Raw genomic sequence first — 19399 nt, 5'->3', positions numbered from 1 at the left:
TCAGTTTTCCTTTAAAGATGTCCTAACTAAAGTGTGTATTTATTCCTGTCTTTGTACTGGAGAAACTTCAGCTGTTCCTGATAAGGTCATTGAACGAGAAAGCCCCCGAAAGCATTGAAAGAGATCTGAAAGAGGTTCTAACCCTCTTCCCACTCTAACGTTAACTTTAAAAGGAAGTTTTGGCTTTACTTAAAGGACTTCCGAGGCCAAAACTAAGAAAATTACACTGTACCTTTTTTCTAGCCGAATCCACGGAGGACGCCCTGCGCGTCCTCCGCTCCGTTCTGCCGTCAGTGTCGGCCTATTCGTTCCCCCAGGGCAAGCCCCGACCCCACCGAACGGGTCGCATCGATGCCACCCCTAAGATGGCCGCCGCCTTGATCCGCGGCTGCGCAGTACGCTTTGCCGCGATTGCGACTGCGCAGCCTTTAGCCCGCCTCTCGCCGCGTATGGGTCCCGGCATCCTCCTGAAGCGTGCGGCGGGAGGCGGGCTAAAGGCTGCGCAGTCGCAATCGCGGCAAAGCGTACTGCGCAGCCGCGGATCAAGGCGGCGGCCATCTTAGGGGTGGCCTCGGAAGTCCTTTAAAGAAGTAAAAGGCTGATATAAACAATCTTCAAAGCTAAGCATTCAATGAAATTCTGTCTCTTTTCATAAGAGCTACTGGGAAGCTGTGGGCTGCCTATGGTATTTCAACACATTCTCAGCCTCCAATATATTTTCACCCCTACATTTCAGTAAAACTTATTGAAATGTTTTCACATTATTTGAATAAGTGTTTGGAGTTTGCATTCATTTTTAGAAACTGTACTACAGTATTTTTGTGATTTTATTGTGGATCCAAGAAAAGTTCCTCCGTTTCAAATGGGGTTACCGTAGTTTATGTTAAAAAGTCTTTTATTTAATATGTAACAATCATGTGTTCATATGACCTTACTTAGGATCTCACCAGAACTGTTTATAGAACTTTAGAACAGTGCTGCAGTGTGACTATTTTAACCCTCCTTTCCATTTAAATGGGAGCAAACACAGTGTAGAAAGCTGTTCAAAAGTGCAATGCTACCAATACAACCGATTAAAAAATAACGTGATGAAAATTGACCTAATGCATTTTTTTTTAAAAGTGATGCAATAATGGATCTTGCCTTGCAGTTGTACTATATCCAGCCCTATCAGATGTGTATAATATTGGAGATACTTGTAATGAGTCTTCTTGACTTAAAGTGTACCTGAAATGGAGAGGGGAAAACATTATACGCACCAAGGGCTTCATCCAGTCCCCATTAGGCCATTGTCTCCCTTGCCTTCCTCCCTGGCCGCCTTGATCCTCTGTTAGCTGGCGAGGTAGGCAAGTTGGCTTCATTTGGTGCATGCACAGTCCGCTCCCATAGGCCGGAAGTTTCTGCTCCTGCACAGTAGTACTGCACATACACAGAACACTTGAGACGGGTATTGTGCACAGGCTTCTCAAATATACAGAGCCATCCAGTGAGGGTTTAAAGCAACCCAGGAGGACCGGAGGGAGCCAATGGCCTGAAATGGGATAGAGGAAACACCAGGTACTTATACATTTATTTAGTTATTTTTCCTAAAGTTCCTTTCAAGAAAAGTTCCCAATGGGTTTGTGCATTGAACTGTACGAGGTCACTAACCTTTTAGTACTGTATATACTTGCATATAAACCAAGCTTTTTCTGCTCTTAAAAAGCCCACAAAGCAAAATCTCACTTTATCATGCATTGTACCTGGTTTCTGCCGGTCCCACCTCTTTCTCTCATAGTGTTTCCTGGTGGTCTGGTGTCTTCTCACCCTCCCCACATCCTCTAATTGCAGAGCAATGGCAGCAGAGGTGGTGGAAGAATGCCATCTGATCCAGGACTGGATGACACTGTATAGACTGTATAGACTAGCCCCGAATCAGTTGAAATTGTTCATGTACCGCCTTCCCTGCCAATATTCTGCAATTAGGGGATGTGGGGAGGGGAGCCACCACTAGACCACACTCTATGGGAGAGGGAAGGGGGACCACTAGACACCAGGCAAGCTATAAGGGGGTGGGTTCCACTAAACACCTGGTACTCTGTATGAAGGAGAGGAAAGGGACCCACTAGTCACCAGCTCTGCTGTATGAGGGAGAGGAAGGACCCACTAGACACCAGGGCCCATATGCAATTAACCTTTTCTCCTAGGAGATAATGTTTCATCTTGTATTTAAAATAACTTTTCAGCATTTTCCAGATGAAAAAAGTACCAGAAAGTAGTTGGAAAATTACTATCAAAATTATTTTGAGTATTTTCTTGCTTGCTTGGTGATTTAAAATGCATTTTATTTACAAGTTGTGACATTGTGACTAAGGAGAAATCCCAGGTGAAAAAGTGAATTGCATATGACCCAGGTCTGCTGTATGAGGGAGAGGAAGGACCCACTAGACACCAGGCCCACTGTATGAGGGAGGGAAGGGAATCACTAGACCCCAGGTACGCTTTATGAGGGATTGAGAGGGGCCTATTAGATAACAGGTAATCTGTTTGTGGAAGGGAGGGGGGACCACTGGACACCAGTTAGTTACACTGTGGTAGCGGGATGGGAGCCGAGACCAGTAGACACCAGGGAACCTTATATGGGGGAGGGATCACCAGAAAAAAAATTATATGGGGATGTTAATAAAAAAAAAAAAACAGCCTGGGTTTCTTTTCTAGGATTGTATTTGAGTCAAACAGTTTTTCTGGTGTCTGAAGAAAAACATAAGTACATTAGTTTATACTCAGATTTGTTTATATTCAAGTGAATATAGTAAATATAAACTCTCCTTTTCCTACATGAGGTTTTCAAACCTGTGCCACCTGACCATCCAGTTTCTAATAAATCAGGGGTGTTTTGTTGATTACTTTCATTTTCCTTTCCTCTTCAGCCTAGTGAAACTGGAGATACTAAAGGCCTAGCTTACGTACACTTTTTTTTTTTATTCCTGTAAAAGCACATACATCACTTATGTATTTTGGTGCAGCACTAGATGGTTGGATGTTTTATCATGTTTGCATTCATTGTAATATATTTGTGTGGTTCTAAAATTTTGTGAACAGCCTCTGGACCAACAGTGGCATATCCAGGGAAAGTAGTATCTATGGCAAGCACTGAAATTGTGCCACTACACAAAATATGTGGCACTCATCTCTTAGAGGACATTATTGTAATCTCAGCTCAAAGCTCAAAGATCAAGCTTGTTAAAGTAAACATCAGGCAAAATGCAAAAAAAAAAAAAATCAGATCTACGTAGCTGGGGCTTCCTCCAGCCCCTGGAAGCCTATGCGTCACTTTCAACTGGTAAACTGGGAGTGAATCTCACAGATTTTCCTCCAGTCAGTGGCATATCTGGAGGCATGCAGGCATGGCTCATGCTATGGGCGCCACAGCACCCATGGGCACCATACCAGCCATCCCTGGCACCATTGCACCACCTCCCGGTGCCCAATGCCTCTCTTAATCAGATCAGCAGAGACTGGAGAGAGGCAGAGCAAGACGCACACTATCCTCAGTACACGGACACGTCAAATGCGGAAGTGACGTCATTGTCACTTCCTACATGTAATGGGTATGGGTCCTGGCGAGTAGTGTGTGCCCTGCTCTGCTTTTTTCCAGTCGGCCTGATCTGAATTCTGTAAGTAGCGCCCAGCAAAAGCCCCAACCCGGCACCCAGCTTTTATTTTTATTTACAATGGAAGGGTGGGGGCGGCACAATTTTACTATTTGCCATAGGCACCATATTACCCAGATACACCTCTGCCTCCACCTCCAGTGGTATGGCCGGTATGTTGTACAAGGACCCATTATAGTGACCGTGCTTTCTTTTGGACCCTAGTTCCTCATGTACTGAAGCTTGAATGGTGTGGAAGAACCCCTAACAGCAAAACTTGTTTAGTGCTTAAGTACATACGTGTTGATGTAGGATTTATAGACACCGTACTCTTTCTGCCTGTTTGATGTAAGATTACCATGTCTTGAGCGCATAACTTACCTGCATAATATGGGGAAGTGGGACGGCGGGCAACTTTTAATGAAGTGGGCATAACGATCCAATGTGATGGCTGCTCTTGATTTGCGAGTCGGGTCAGGTGACTGGCTTACTGCGTTACCGCTAAATGCATGCATTAACAGTGATTGAAGCATACATTTCATTAACTTAATGCTTCACTGTACTCGACGCAACGAGTGGATAACATGCGGAACCACAGTCCCGATCCCTTGTGTTGCGTTCCTGTGGTCACAGGGAATGTAACACAACGGCTACTGTGAACGTGACCTTGGAATGCAAATTATTGGAGTTGCATGAAAAATTCTTTCTGTGCATATTTCTGTTGACCAGGAAACTGAAGCATGAAGGACTAATCCCAAATTACTGATTGGTTAAATAGAGGCGAGGCTATGTATGTTTATCAGCTGCCTGTTAATTGATTCTTATTTCCCCAGTACACGTCTGTTTCCTGGTTGATGGAGCTTTGCATACAGGGCAATTTTATTTGCTCCTGTGTACAGACTGTATAATGTCATTGTGCTCTACACAGTACCATCTGGGGGGTGAAGGCATCAAGCTTAGCTCGTTCCTTGGTGCATGAAAAGCCATGTTTCTTGTGTTTTTCTAATGCTCTGCCAGCTATTAGATGCAGATGGAGCAGTAGATATTTTACTTCCTGCTGCTTATTGACTGAGCTGTGAACCTTTGTGTACTGTTGTTGACTACATAAAATATGTTGAACCATTCTTTGCATAGATGACTGAACTGGATGGTGCTTGTCTGAAGTTTGGGATTAAAATAGGTGATGCAGGGTTTAAGGCAATGACATTGTATCAGTTTTGCATTTAACCTTTTTGACCCTTTCCTGCGTTTTTTTTATGAGACCCTTTTTTCCCCATCACAATTGTGGGTCTGGCATACTTTCTGCTGCTGATATAATCTGTCTATTAACATGTGATGTATCCCTCGTGTGTGACTGCGCTAAAATTTGAGCACTCGCCCTCTTAAATGGTGTTTTTTAATATCGATACTAAGGTAGAGTTTGTAATCTTGGAATCTGTTTTTGTATAATCTGACAAGTATATTCAGACATAATATAGAAATATGGTTGACACATTACATAGTATCAAACGTGTGTGCTTAAATCTTTCTTGTATGCATTTGTGTAGCAGAATTAATTTATATAGTACTACTTTATCAAGCAAATGTACATTTTGATCTAATACAATCTAAATGTTTTTGTATTCAATTGATTGCACAGTTAATACATACAGGGAAAAAGTTTTAAATATTTATTATAGGAATATGCATTACATAGGCAGATTGCATTTCTGTGCATTAGTGCAGTGACATTAGACTGTTCTCATTCAGTATTAATTAAAGCAATGCTGGTTTACAAACATATAACCCTTGGCAGATTTGTAGACAGTACTGCAGACTTTATTACAGGCTCGTTAAAATTCTGTTAAACCTTCACCAATCGTAACATGTCATTGCACAGTCCTGAAAACAAAGTATAGCAATAAAAACAGAATAGCAAGACACTTATCTTTCTGTGCAGCTGAGGACTGGGTATGATCATTCAGTTGTACAGTTGTGGCTTTTAGCAGTACAGATACAGTTGTGCTTGGCATGATCAAATCTGGACCATCATCTGTTAGAATTTCATTACTCAGAATTGCAGTGGAATCGTACAGTTCAGTCTCCTCGGTTTCACTGGAATTATCATGATTGTCTCTTTCGGTACCAAAGGTGTTAAAATCAATATGGATCATTCCATCTGCAGAGCTTTCATCTATCAGAGAGTCATCTGTGCTTTCATGTACAATACTTATATTGAAGGGATCTTCAGTTAAAACTTCTGGATATTGTATCTTTTTGTGCAGCTTTGTTTCTTGGACTTCCAAGAAAAGTGAATGGCTTGTAGTAAACAGTGGGATGTCATCATCTGTGACCCCATTTTGTGCTTTATATTTATGTGAAAGAGGCTTGGTGGTGATCTCATATCGTTCATTGACACATGGCAAGCCTATTACATTATTGTTTTTTTCCATCCACTTATAAAGATAGTTCATGTCCTGTGTGTCTTTGCATGACCATGGGTTATTGTAAAGGGTGATCTCTTCTAAATGGGTCAAACAGTCAAATGCATTGTTTGGTATGTAGGTAAATCTGTTGTTGTGCAAGTACAGTTTCTGTAACTTGGGCATTCTCACCAGTGTTCCTGGTAGGATTTGGATTAAGGAGTTATAAGATAAATCTACTGTTAGTGTATTACTTGGCATGTTGGTTGGCACAGTCCAGAGATGGTTATAACTTAGATTTAGGAAGTGTAGACTGATCAGAGTGTTGTTAATAAATATTGTCCTTTGCAGGCTGTTCCTGGAAACATCAAGCACCTTCAAATTCCACTGGTATGCAGTATCCAGCTTATGAAGCACTTGTATGTTGTTATTGGATGCATATAACTCCCATAGGGACCTAGGCAAGTGGGAAGGAAGATTTTTGAGCAGGTTGTTTGAAAGGTCAAGAGACCTTAAGTTAGTGAATCGAGTCATCTGGTGGTCTAAGTTAGATAGCTGGTTATAAGACAGGTTCAGGTGCGTGATGTTATCTTGAATTCCGTAAGGCAATGCAGTCAGATTCCTGCTGGAACAGTCTACATTTCTGTTTTTCATGAGGCAAAAACACTTCAAAGGGCAGAGGCAGAAGATATTTGGTACAGTACATAAAAGCATCAGGAGTCCAGGAGAGCTTTTGATTTGGTAATCCATGCTCACCTGCAACCAAATAATCAGTATGCACCTTCAACACAGGCAAAAATAGAACATTTTCTAGTTGTATAGTTGAAAATTATCTCAGTTACCACATTATATTTAGCATAAATTAACACAGTTAAATAAGCAAATTTTATTTTCAGCCATTAGACTTACATATTTTTATTTTAGCTATTGAGTGCTGATTGTGTTAATGGGTTAGGTACACAAACTTGTATTTACTTTATGTGTAGAGTTCAAGCTATTCATACAGATTTTGCTTTTAAACTTATCACTGTTATAATCATTCGGTGCCTCTAATGCTAGTGAATGATCGGTGTTGTGTGGCTTTGCTTTGCACTTCTCAATGTGATTGGTGTTGCTGGGAAACACTGGCTTCTAGTGTTACTGCAGCAAATGGTATATTAGTGGCATGAATAGATCATTGTATGACTTTTAAATGTGTTTAAGTCATAAATAAGACTTACCACTTAGTCTTCCCATCCAGAATCAATATATTGCTATTGCAGAGGATGCTATTAGCTGGTGGGCATGAATCCAGCTCTTGCTTAAGGCTGCTTGCTGCTGGTACTTGTGCCTTTCAGCTGCATTGTGCTACTGTGCGCTTGAGCTCTGCATCCATCTGATCAGCTATTTGGAGGACTGCAGAGCTGATACTAATGCTGACTCGAATTTATTGTGAACATTGCATAGCCAATCCAGCAGACAGTGTGATTTCGGAACTGGGAACAAGCATTCAGACAAAAATGCCCCTGTGAATTCTCACACTTTCATTTGCAGTGCTTTTGGTGTATTGAGAAAAGCCTCTGTCACTTAATACATTACCAAAAGGATTTTGTTTAATGTCCCTTGTAAAATGCTTCCTTATCTATGCATAGATATAAACAAAAATGCTGATACTTGTATATAAAGAAAATATCAACTTTTCTTGCTAAAATTGAGGAGCTATTCTTATTTACAATATGGCTAAGCCTGTATTTATGACGCTTATATAGAACCCATCCATCAGTTTGATAAGCTCTCGAGATAAATAAAATATGCACGCAATGCTTTCTGGAGATTCATAATGCTCCGAAAACCAATCCATACACATGTTCTTTGGCTGCTTTGGTATGTTGCTGCATTTCCATGAGCTCACATTACCTGCATTTTATTCACCTTCCTCAGTGGGGTGTACAATAGATTGTATGTGTAAGTTACATTTTCTGCAGATTGCTCAAGCACACCTGAAGTGAGAGAAATAGAGGCTGGCCATTCTTTCCTTTTCAACAATGCAGATTGCCTGGCTGCCCTGCTGATCCTCTACCTCCAATATGTTTAGCCAAAGATCCTGAATAAGCATTCAGGTCAGGCGTTTCTTACTGAAGTCTGACTAGATTAGCCACATGCTTGTTTCAGGTGTGTGATTCAGACACTATCAATACCAAAGAGATTAGTAGGATTGCCAGGCAACTGGTAGATTATTTAAAACGAGTCCCAGACTGCTGGGGAGCCGGAGTATACATAAAATGATGTAGAAGCCTCTGCGGGCCAGACAGTGAAGCATACCCAGGTGACAACCTGCAGTCCAATTGGACAGCAGTGTCACCTGATGTGGAATTTTATTGGAAACCAGCGAATTACTGCTTTCAGGCTTCCATGTGGATGGGTGGTGCCAGCACTTCTATTCTATATGCGGACCACCAATATTTAAAGATGTAGCCGACCACATTTATAAGTAATACATTTTGTGTGTGTGTGGGGGCGCGGTAAAAAAGCCTCAGGGGCCACATTCGGCCCACGGGCCTTAGTTTGAGGACCACTGATTTAAAATGAAACAAGTATGGCATCCTCCATTTTTTTCAGTTCAGGTGTACTTTAAAACTATGAAAACAATCCACATTTTTGTTCTAGTTTACCTCTTTTTTTTTTCTTTCAATTAAACATGCTTAGTAGATTCCAAAGGGTTTTTTTTTTTTTTTTGATTAAAGGATGATACAAGGATGACACGTGGCAGTATAAAGTATACATTAGATGAGGTCAGAAGGTGGTGGCAAAAGCTCATCATCATCGTTTGGACTGTGGGGGGGATCAGGCATACTTTCTTGATATAATGGAATTTGGGAGCAGTTGTCGTCACTTTGTGGAGAACTTGGTAGAGGCATCTCTTCCTGAATACATTGTATTTCATTTGTTGATTGCTCTTCAATTGGTGGAGGCAGTGGAAACAGTTGGTCGTCTGGTGGGGGTGGTAGATGGGTCTCATAATGTAGAGAATTTATTTCAAGGTTGTTTGTAGATAGCTGTTGGCCTTCAGGGTCTTTTAATGAAAAGCCCATATTGGCTGAAATATCCAGAGGTGGTAGTATGTTGAGTTTTGGAATATGGGACTTCCGTTGTGACCCTTCAGAATTTCCTTCAGACATCTTTTCAAAGGCAAGTTCTTGCTGTGAAGCATGCAGTTCATTGGTTACTATTGGCGTTGTGCTTTTGCACGAAGATGACCTATTTCTGTTAATGATGCATTCATTTATGTTAAAATCATCTTGGGTATTGCCATCTGCCATTGGGGATGGTCCTGCCCAGGTCTGATCAGCTATGTTTCTTCTGATATAATGCCTCCATATTAGAATGCCAGCTATTGCAACTAACATAAGTATTAAAACTACTCCAATGACAGTAGCTGCCACCCAGAGGTATTCCTTGGACTCTTCTGAGCCATCATTTTGTATTCTGGTACCTTTGTCCATGGTATTTGTTTAGTTTTATTTATCTAGAACCAAATTGAAATGTTATTTAGTAGTTGTAAATGTATACAATTGAGGATTGATTAGAGCCGGGGCAAATACTGACAGCTGTAACAAGTTTCTAATGGCATGTACACAGGAGGCATGGGTAGTACAGCAATGTCTTTTCTGCATACGTTTATTTGGCTTTTTTCTCTCGTGCTTGGTTACTAGGTAATACAATTTAACATTTTTAACTCTCATGTCACTCAAGACGTTTCAGATGCTTGGTTTTATTCTGCATGCCCTGAACATGTATTTGTAAATTGTCAATTTGCTTTCTATAGTGACATTCGATACAGGAAATTGGGAATTTCTTTGAGTACTTAGTGCACCCGATCCCAAGCTTGGGTCAAAAAGGAAATACTTACATAAGAAGAGGGAAACCTTTGGATCCTATGGAGGCTTCCCACATCATCCTCCGGTCCCCCATTGCTGCTCGCAGACCCCTAACCCAAGGATTTCTGACAAAGGCTTGTTGGAAATCGAATTTGGGCCACGCTCCTTTTCAAGCTTTTTGCTTATTGACTTGTTCCAACACAACAAAATATTGTGGGGTACAGGTAATGTTCTGACCATGCTGCATTCTGACATGACATCGTGACGACATACAGTCCAGTCTGCTGCTATCATACTTTAACTCATCCTGCTCAGCATTTAGTAACTTGATTTATGTGAGATTAAAAGGGAATTACATAGTACTGTATAGTATATTACTTTTTTGTAAATCTACACAACCAGTACATGTATCAATGAATCATACTCATATATTTATAAATTATGCTCTAGATTTCTACTACCAACTATTAAAATACACCTGAAGTGAGAGGAATACTTAATGTATTTATTTCCTTCTAAACAAGGCAAATTGCCTGTCTGTTCTGCTGGTCTTTTTCCTCTGATACGTTAAGCCGTAAACCCTGAAAAACTACGCAGAGCCAATGTTTCTATCTGGATTAGCTCCATGCTTGCTTCAGGTGTTGTTCAGACACTACTAAAGCTGGAAAGATCAACAAGATGCAAGGCAACCGGTATTATTTAAAATAAAATAAATATGGCAGCTTTAATAAACATCTCACTTCAGGTGTCCTTTAAAGACTCTCTTTTGTTAATGAGAATGTGTTGAGACTTCACCCCAGAAGGGAGGAAGCTTATGTTAGTGTTATAATAAGGTCATAGTTGTGGCCACCCACAATCACATCCATCCTGATTCTTTAAACCACCAACAACAAATTAGGCTGTTTTAATTCTTAATTCTGGAAAACTTCTGATAACTTCTCAGCTTAATTAAAATATAAAAAGTGTACATACCAGTTTAACGTGGATTATTTACTGAGATCCTCTGCTGTCTGCATTCAAAGAGGAATAGAAAAGACTAATCTTATATGTTCAAGCCACATAGAAAAGGAAGCTCGGACAGATTCAGGAAGTCTGTTGATGTGAAATGTGTTATAACCTTTTAAGAGCTTGCCTCTTGCAAAATGTGCTAACGGGAAATGAGGTTGATAAGGATTATGGTACAGATAATAAAGTACCAAACGGCAACTCAAGTAGAGCAAGAAAGCCTGGCACTAGATGCTTGGGGAGAGCTGGAACAGCTGGAGTGGTGCAACTGGAGCTACAAGATGTCCATCATAAATAGAGGTGATGAAGCACCGTGACCATAACATGTTCTTGTTTGTGGGTCTTTGATGAAGCGGAAGCACCATTAAAAAGCTGTGTGGCCAGCGGGAGCCATATAAATCAATTATAAGTGCATATATGTGTGTGAGTGTAGATAGATTATATTCTTATCATATACTTAGTGCAAGTATAAACAATGTGAGCAGTCAAAGATTGATTGTAAAAGTAATTACCAGATCTCAAATGGGAACACAAGGTGGCACTTACAAAAAGGGCATGTACCAAACATGCAGGATGGGGTGGAAGTGACACCTTCATCAGAGTCAGAGCAGTTATGTGGAAATATCCATCAAGCAGTAGGGTAGGGAGAATGAGGCCAGGTATGTTCACTGTGAATTTCTAATGGCAGTGCGCTAAAAGTCCTCTGATTCTGTATTAGAGAGATGCGAGATACCACCTCTGACTGGCTGCCCAGAACTAGTGTTCAAGAAACAAAAAGTCATTTCTGTTGCTAAAATATGTACTGTATATATGAACTAGCAAATTGGTGACCATTGAGCACAGGCAGACTAGGGAGTAACAAAGGGAAGGTCAGGGCACTAGTAACTAGAATATAGGTGGGTGGCTAAAGAACATTGATGGTTGGAGGAAGAGATGTACTATTTCTTGGACAGGCTAGGAGGCATAAAATGTGCAACAAGAGTGGGGTATAGACACGCTGAGTTGTAGGGCGTGATTTGATGGCTGCATAGGTTTGTGGCGCATCAAGTAATACAAACATAGCATTGGAAATAGAGCAATATTTAGTCAGACATCTTCTTAAATCTGATTCTAAATGGAATCAGAAGCGATTCAGAGAGTAACAGTCAGGAAGTTTTATTCAAATGTTTAAAAGTTCTACTTACAGGAGTTAAAATCATATGCCGCATATCAACACGTCAGGAACAGGTTCGCCCATACCTGTGCACACTGTGAGTCCCAGACATCGGACACCGCACTGCTGGCCACGGCCCAGGAAACAGACACTGTACGCTGGAGAGGGGAACCGGTTCTATATTGTTAATGCGACATATGATTTTAACTCATGTAAGTAGAACTTTTAAGCATTTGAATAAAAAATTAGCAAGGCTGTAAGTGTGAAAGAGTGAGTTATGGTGGCCGTACACATTGATTTTTCCTCGCAATTCAACCAATTTGATCGAATCCTCCAGTAATCTATTGGCCCAACATATCAAATAAATTGCCCTAAAGCAATCAAAAGTTAATTCGTCAAAAGTGTGATCTGATGAGTTCAAAATGTACTGTAGTTGTGAGGGGGGTGAGATGGCTGTGTAACCTACTGCATCAAACAGTGTAATACCTGCTGTTCTATTGATGTTCAATACATTTCTGCTGGCATGTCGTGGTGTAAGAATCATAATCCTATAGATTTTCTATAGAAGTGGAATCAGTTGGCATGACCCAGGCTGTGAAAAAGCCAAGACTGGAAAAAATGAGAAGTTTTATAGCTGATCACAAATTAACTGTCTAGTCTGAGAGAAATGTGAAACAGCGTTTGCGATTCAGAGTCAGAAGATAAGTAGAGTGCTCATTGTGGGATTAACACACATTGGCCTCAATTCACTAAGCAGTTTAGACTAGTCTACTGATGGTTTTTAGTCTACTGATGGTTTGGTCAGTTGCATCAAAGGGGAATTCACTATTACCAAATGTTTTATAAAACTGTTTTTAGACCTGGTCTAAACCATTTGGTAATTAGGTGGGTAAAGCAGGGGAAATGATCAAAAGATGCAATTCACCAACGAGTAACTATGATTGGCATCCTTCTCCTTTGATGAGCTCTCCTCTGCCTACAATTAAACTCCTGCATAATTAATTCAAAAGGTTCCATCCTTGCGTCTAAAATACCTCAAAGAATTACTTTAACTACAGAAATCAGCTGGTCTAATCTCTGTCAGAAAAAGTGGGCGTGGTTATTCCTTGTTTGCCTTTGTGAATTGAGTAATTACTGAATGTTAGACCAGGTCTAAAGACAGGTCTAAAACATTACACCAAACCATCAGTAGACTAAAAACCATCTGTAGACTAGTCTAATGCTGGGTACACATTTTCCCGCTCGATCCGCGAGTCAATCGGGATCGATTCGACTATTTCCGACATGCATACTTAACATGCAAATCGACGGCAGGGACGATCGAAGCCCGAATCGAGCATGTTGGAAATAGTCGAATCGATCCCGATCGACCCGCGGATCGAGCGGGAAAACGCATGGTGTGTACCCAGCATAAGCTGCTTAGTGAATTGAGGCCATTGTTCACTCATGTGAGCAAAAGTCCATAATTGGTCAGCAGCACGTGTAGCCAATGACATCACATTATACTGCCCTTATCTATCTTTAGTATTTATACAGTGCTGACATCTTCCCCAGCACTTTACAGAACGTGTACATATACATATTTGATTAGCCATGATGATAAACAGCTGACGTGTAGGTCAGAGTGTTTAACAACCCCCTTTCCAAACACATTTTATAATTTTTTTCATTCAGGTCTTGGGGCCTATTTCCACTACACACGGATTCCGCATGCAAATTTCCACATCAAAAATGCAACACGTCAGTGAATGGAGCTATTTCCATTCAATGTGAATTTTTGACCGCGCCGCTGTGCGGAAAAAATCTGGATGGTAAGCTGCATTTATTCCGCAGGCGGGTGGGATCTGGATGCCGCATATAATCTGCATTACAAATGTGGAAATTCGCATTGCGAGCGCAGATTACCTAGCAAACACGTGACGCGTTGCTGCTGGGCAGTTTTCAAATCGCAACGCCTATGTTCGCATAAAAACTTGTGCGGAGCGCATATCCACATTAAAACCGGATGTGGATTTTCGTGCGTGATTTGAACGCGTGCTAGTGGAAATAGGCCCTAAGGGATGGATTACTGCCTTATACCATATACACAGTTCCTGTGCAGCATCAGAAGTAAGACTTGTAACAAACTTCCTCACATTTTGAATAATTTTTTTCCAGCGTTTCTGTAGTGCAGCAATAGGGAAAATACTCCGTTTATTCGCCAGAATTTTAGCAATTTTTTTTATGTATGCAAACTGTGATTGACAGAGTTGATGTAGGTGATAATTGCTGCTCCATGTCTGACATTTATGTGGGTCTGCTGAAGTAATTAGATCCCTGTTGACTCTTTATATTGCTTATCTTTACAGCTCTATATGTATATAGGTAGAAAAAACGTTTTGTAAAAAATAATACCTCTTAATACCTAACTGATAGTTAAATTATGCGAGCTTTCTGGGATCTAGTCCCCTTCTTCAGGCATATTTCCAGATGTTGGCTAAAGTAAAACACTGATGCAGGTAAATGGTAAACACGAAGATGACAATTCAGCTCTGTGTGTGAAATATTTCCATGTTGACTGTGCTGTTTGTTTTTATTTTTCACACTTTTATGACTTGACTTGATATGAGTTCTAATATGGTATTTGTGTCCTTTGGCAGTAATAGAGGCAAAGACTTGCAGTGGACAGGCAGTATGTATGAGTGAGGCTGTATGTATGAGTGAGGGGAGTGTATGTTTGGAATGGTGACACTAGTCATTGGAACATCCATATGATAAAAACCTTTAGTTGGGTGTGTAAAATTCTATGCTGAGATGCTGTTGATAACTGATTTGTAATTTAAAGCCTTTGTGGTTGTGTATCAACTTTCTGAGATCCAGTTGGGTTGGTGGGACATGGTATAGTATAGTTGTGGGACATTACTACCAATAATGAGATCAAATGTTTACATTAAATAAAAAAAGCAAAATGGTAGAATTCTGAATGCGTTTGATAATTTGATAAGGTCCCGTTGGCGCCTATTTTAACTGTAATATCTTTGTAGAGAGATGCTATTTTATGGATAAGCTCTTCAATTAGGCCCATCTGTTCTAGTGAACCCTTTAAGAAGTCCCAGTGGACTCTGTTGAATTCCTTCTCTGCATCTAAGACACATGGGAGTTGTATTAGATATTAGCGGTCATATTTACCTGTTCCAGGCAGCTGGATGGCGTCTTCTCTCCTCCACCGGCGGTGCGGCACTCTCTGCATCCTCCTTGGAGTTCCGATCACATGGTATGATTTGATCGTAATCCAGGGATGGTGTCAGTGGTGCAGTGCCGCCCGGTGGTGAGAGGAGTAATGGAAGTCTTTTCCATCACCCCTCTTCTACTGCCCTGCGGCGCTGCACGACTGACATTGTCCCCTGGGTTATGATCACGTCGTATGTGATCGAAACTCTGAGGATGGCACAGAGGTTGCAGCACCCCTGTGGGTGTAGGAGAGGAGATGCCATTCAGCTGCCCGGAGCAAGTAAATATAAAGAAGCTCCCTGTGCCACTCTGCACAGCTGTATTAGGCAGCTAAACAGCATATGAAGATGCCCTGGCATGGTGCACACCCAGAGCGCTTCTGACGCTTTTAAAAACGCTAGCTAATGTATTAGAATGGGATGGTTCACACCAGAGCGATGTGATTTTTTTTTTTTCCAAACGCGGGTCCTGCAGCATTGCTGATTTCTGAGGCAATTCATGTTAAGTATAGGAAAGTGGAAAATCGCTCTGAAAAGCGCTAGATCAGAACGATTTTCCAAGTGTTTTTGTGACAAAACCAGTACACTTGCAGCTGTACTGTACATTAAAAAAAAGCTACACAAAAACGCTCCAAAAATCGCTAGGTATAAATAGGAAATCGCTAGACACATGCCTAGAATCGCCTTGAAAAATCACTTCAAAAAGCATTGAGCGTTTGCGATTACGCTAGCACTTTTTGGTGTGCACTGCCCCCCCCCCCCCCCCCCCCCCCCCAAGAAAAAGGCTACATCTGTGCCAAATTACAGTCCCACAACCCTGCTGAGAAAGAGTATATCAAATGCATCTTTTGAACCAGTGGTTCTGGGGGGCTGCAGTTTCGTACACTGGTAGTTTGGGGTCCCATCTCTACCCTACCCTCAAAATTTGGATTGTGTAGTAGCTGAGGGTAGAGAAAGAGCCTTTTATATCGGTAGCATAATATACTGTAGACATAGGAGGATCAGACATCGCATCAGCATAGCAACCTAGTGGAGAGCAGAGAAATAGCAGCAGCACAGGATCAGATTCAGCACTGATGTAGCAGCCTGACAAAGAGCAGAGGAATAGCAGAAAATAAGTGTGAAAAGCAGTCTTTCATGCTGAAAATAATGGCATAATTTTTCAGCGTTTGCAATTCTCATTCAGGGAACGAGAATCACTCCCTGAACGCCAGTAGTAAACATGATTCCTCCCATGCTGCTTGAGGCACTTTTTCTACACAACACTAACAGGGATAAGAGGATTTGTGTTCTCTCTTTTGGTTATATCATCTTCTCCTCATAACACACTCCCTTTGTTTTGTTAAAAAAAAAAAAATTCTTCTTACACTTCCTCTTAAAGAGACTCAAGCGAGGATAAATTCTATTTTTTAACTTGTATTCCTGTCAATGAGTATGCTGCTAAACCGCCGCTATCCCATGGCAAAACGAGGAGTTTATACTCTCCAAATTCCCCTGCAATATCCACGACTTTCTTGGTCGTGGATTTTGCTGCTCCTGGAGGCAGAGCTTTTGGCTGTAGCTCTGCCTGCATGCGTGTCAATCGCCGCGCGGATCTCTGCCTTTCCCCCGCCCCTCTCTGTAAAGATTGAGAGGGGCGAGGAGAGGCGGCGATCAGCCGGGATTGACGCGCTGAGAGGCAGAGCTACAGCCATTAGCTCTGCCTCATTCAGGATGCGCTCCCCGGGCACCACGGAGGGGATTTGGGGGGTATAAACTCCTTGTTCTGTCTGTGATGGTGGCGGTTTAGCAGCTGTTATACTCATTGACAGGAATACAAGTTAAAAAATAGAATTTATCTTCGCTTCAGAGTCTCTTTAAATGTACAAACTAACCAGCAAGCTCATGGTGAACCAGAACTCATTGGAGTGTGTAAAGGCTCATACACACATCAGACCAAAGTCTTTGGAAAATGAAAGATCACAGACCAATTTTACCCCTTCCATGTAGTATGAGAGCCATACCTACACAGTCTATTCTATGGAGCTGAACTCCCCATCAGACAGAAATCTTTGCAAGATGCTGCACACAAAGATGCTGTAGACATTTAAAAGATCACTATCTGCAAAAGATCTGTTCCTGCAAAAGATCCGTTCCTGCAAAATGCATTCATAGTCTATGATATCTGCAGATCATCATACACACCTTGTTTAATAGACATTCATCTGCAGATCAGATCCACCAGGATGGATTTTCAGATATGCAGATGAGTGTCTGATCTGCAGATGAATGTCAGTTAAACAAGGTGTGTATGATGATCTGCAGATCTCATAGACTATGAATGCAATTTGCAGGAACGGATCTTTGGCAGGAACAGATCTTTTGCAGATACTGATCTTTTGTGTGTGTGCAGTATCTTGCTAAGATTTTTTTTCTGATGGGGAGTTCAGCTCCATAGAAAAGACTGTGAAGGTATGGCTCTCATACTACATGAAGGGTGGTAAGATTGGTCTGTGATCTTTCATTTTCTAAAGACTATAGTCTGATGTGTGTATGAGCCTTTAGGGACTACAATGGTCCAAAAAGGCCCCCTTACTAAAATGCTATGGAAAACAAAAGTATGCTTTCTTAAAACATAAAGTATTGGTGATAATTTAGGTTTGAGTGAGCTCCGAGATGTCTCCCTGTGCATCACTGCTGAAATATGCAAATCAATCATTGATTTCCTTGGAAGCTAAACACACCTCCAGATCTGCTGGAATGCAATGATGTGACCGCTTATTTGTACAGAGCCATAATAATCCGACATGCATACAGACTGTTTCAGATTGGTTGATCCTCATCAGTGCATCAGCGAAATTTGTGTAGTATCTGAACTGAGCTTTAGAGCATTTTCACATTGCATGCATTTCAGTCCAATTTTTAAAATACATGCAGTTTGCTAATCACAAGAATGTCAGCATGGCAATGTAAATTTGGGTGCAGTGTTCACACTAGTGTTGGATACAATTCTCTGCGATTGTTAAACACACAGCATTTTTAATATGATGCCACTCAGTGGGACTTTGTAATTGCACCACAAATCAAAGAGCAAGTGCAAAGGAAAAACAATTGCGTTATTCCTGTGTGCTGTGCATTTTATAGTATGAAAAAGTACCTTGTATTGGTAATACAGTATTCATTATGAAATGTGTAACCATCACATAATATTGTGCCAAAAAGAGAAAAAGTTGCTTTAGCAGTAAATATACGGAATGTAATTAAATGCCTACGCAACAGGATAGGATGATCTCTAAAACAACCTCACAGGAGTTTTAATCCTTGATGAATAAAACAACAAACAGCACCACCTTATTCAGCAGTTAGCAATCAGAAGCTTAAAGAAAAGTTCCAGAATGTGATACCAGTAAAATCAAAAAGTTCCTTGCTGCGCTCTCCACAGTCCCAAATGCCATTGCCTATCTTCTGCATTCATATTGTGCTGATATATTACACAATACCTTACAGAGTACACAAAACCATTCACTAGAAATAAACACACATTTCTGCTTGCAGAAAAATAAGAAGGTAAGTGCACTACGCATTCACTTCCTGCCTGCAGTTAATTGGTTTTGAGATGGAATAAATATTGGTAGTGCCATCTTCGATCCGACAACTGGAAAAGTGTCTTGTTCGGCTGAGAGAGTATATGCATAGACTAAACCCATCTAATTTGTGAGGTGGCAACTTTTTGGTGAGCTGCTGCATGATAGGGCTGGGGTATGTGTTACATAGAGAGGCACCTGTCACTTATCACCTGGTAGAGCACTGCATGCACTTAAGGGCCTGTACACACTGCTGCGCTTGCGTTGCGTTTTTAAAATCGCCTTTATGAAAATAGAGAAAACGCATTGCACCAGTGTGTACAGGTCTTCACGATTTTCATAATTTTTCAAAAGGCTTTGCGATTAAAAAACGCATGCGATTTTAAAAGCGCAGTGCAAGTGCAGCAGTGTGTACAGGCCCTAAAGGACAACTAAGGTGAGAGGGATATGGAGGCTGCCATATTTATTTTCTTTTAAGCAACACCAGTTACATGGCTATCCTACTGATCCTCTGCCTCTAATACTTTTAGCTATAGACCCTGAACAAGCATGCAGCAGATAAGGTGTTTCTGACATTA

At 41.1% G+C, this 19399-nt stretch overlaps 3 protein-coding genes across 7 annotated transcripts in view; 1 reads left to right on the top strand and 2 right to left on the bottom strand.

Moving 5' to 3' along the window:
- NF1 (neurofibromin 1) overlaps positions 1 to 19399 on the top strand; it is a 343136-nt gene that overhangs the window by 206861 nt on the left and 116876 nt on the right. The window lies entirely within an intron of this gene.
- On the bottom strand, positions 5289 to 7271 carry OMG (oligodendrocyte myelin glycoprotein). The gene is made up of 2 exons (XM_068265329.1): positions 7255 to 7271; positions 5289 to 6790 (listed from the first exon to the last, which is right to left on the bottom strand). Exon 2 carries the CDS (start codon positions 6782 to 6784, stop codon positions 5501 to 5503), a length of 1284 nt encoding a protein of 427 aa, XP_068121430.1. The 5' UTR covers positions 6785 to 6790; positions 7255 to 7271; the 3' UTR covers positions 5289 to 5500.
- EVI2B (ecotropic viral integration site 2B) lies at positions 6781 to 10934 on the bottom strand. The gene is made up of 2 exons (XM_068265330.1): positions 10864 to 10934; positions 6781 to 9539 (listed from the first exon to the last, which is right to left on the bottom strand). The coding sequence occupies exon 2, from the start codon at positions 9514 to 9516 to the stop codon at positions 8797 to 8799; it is 720 nt and encodes a 239-aa protein (XP_068121431.1). The 5' UTR covers positions 9517 to 9539; positions 10864 to 10934; the 3' UTR covers positions 6781 to 8796.

This window comes from Hyperolius riggenbachi, chromosome 2 (assembly GCF_040937935.1).
Source record: "Hyperolius riggenbachi isolate aHypRig1 chromosome 2, aHypRig1.pri, whole genome shotgun sequence".
Classification (NCBI taxonomy): Eukaryota; Metazoa; Chordata; class Amphibia; order Anura; family Hyperoliidae; genus Hyperolius; species Hyperolius riggenbachi.
The sequence above is the reverse complement of the archived record's forward strand: the minus strand, read 5'-3'. Positions and strand labels throughout refer to the sequence as shown.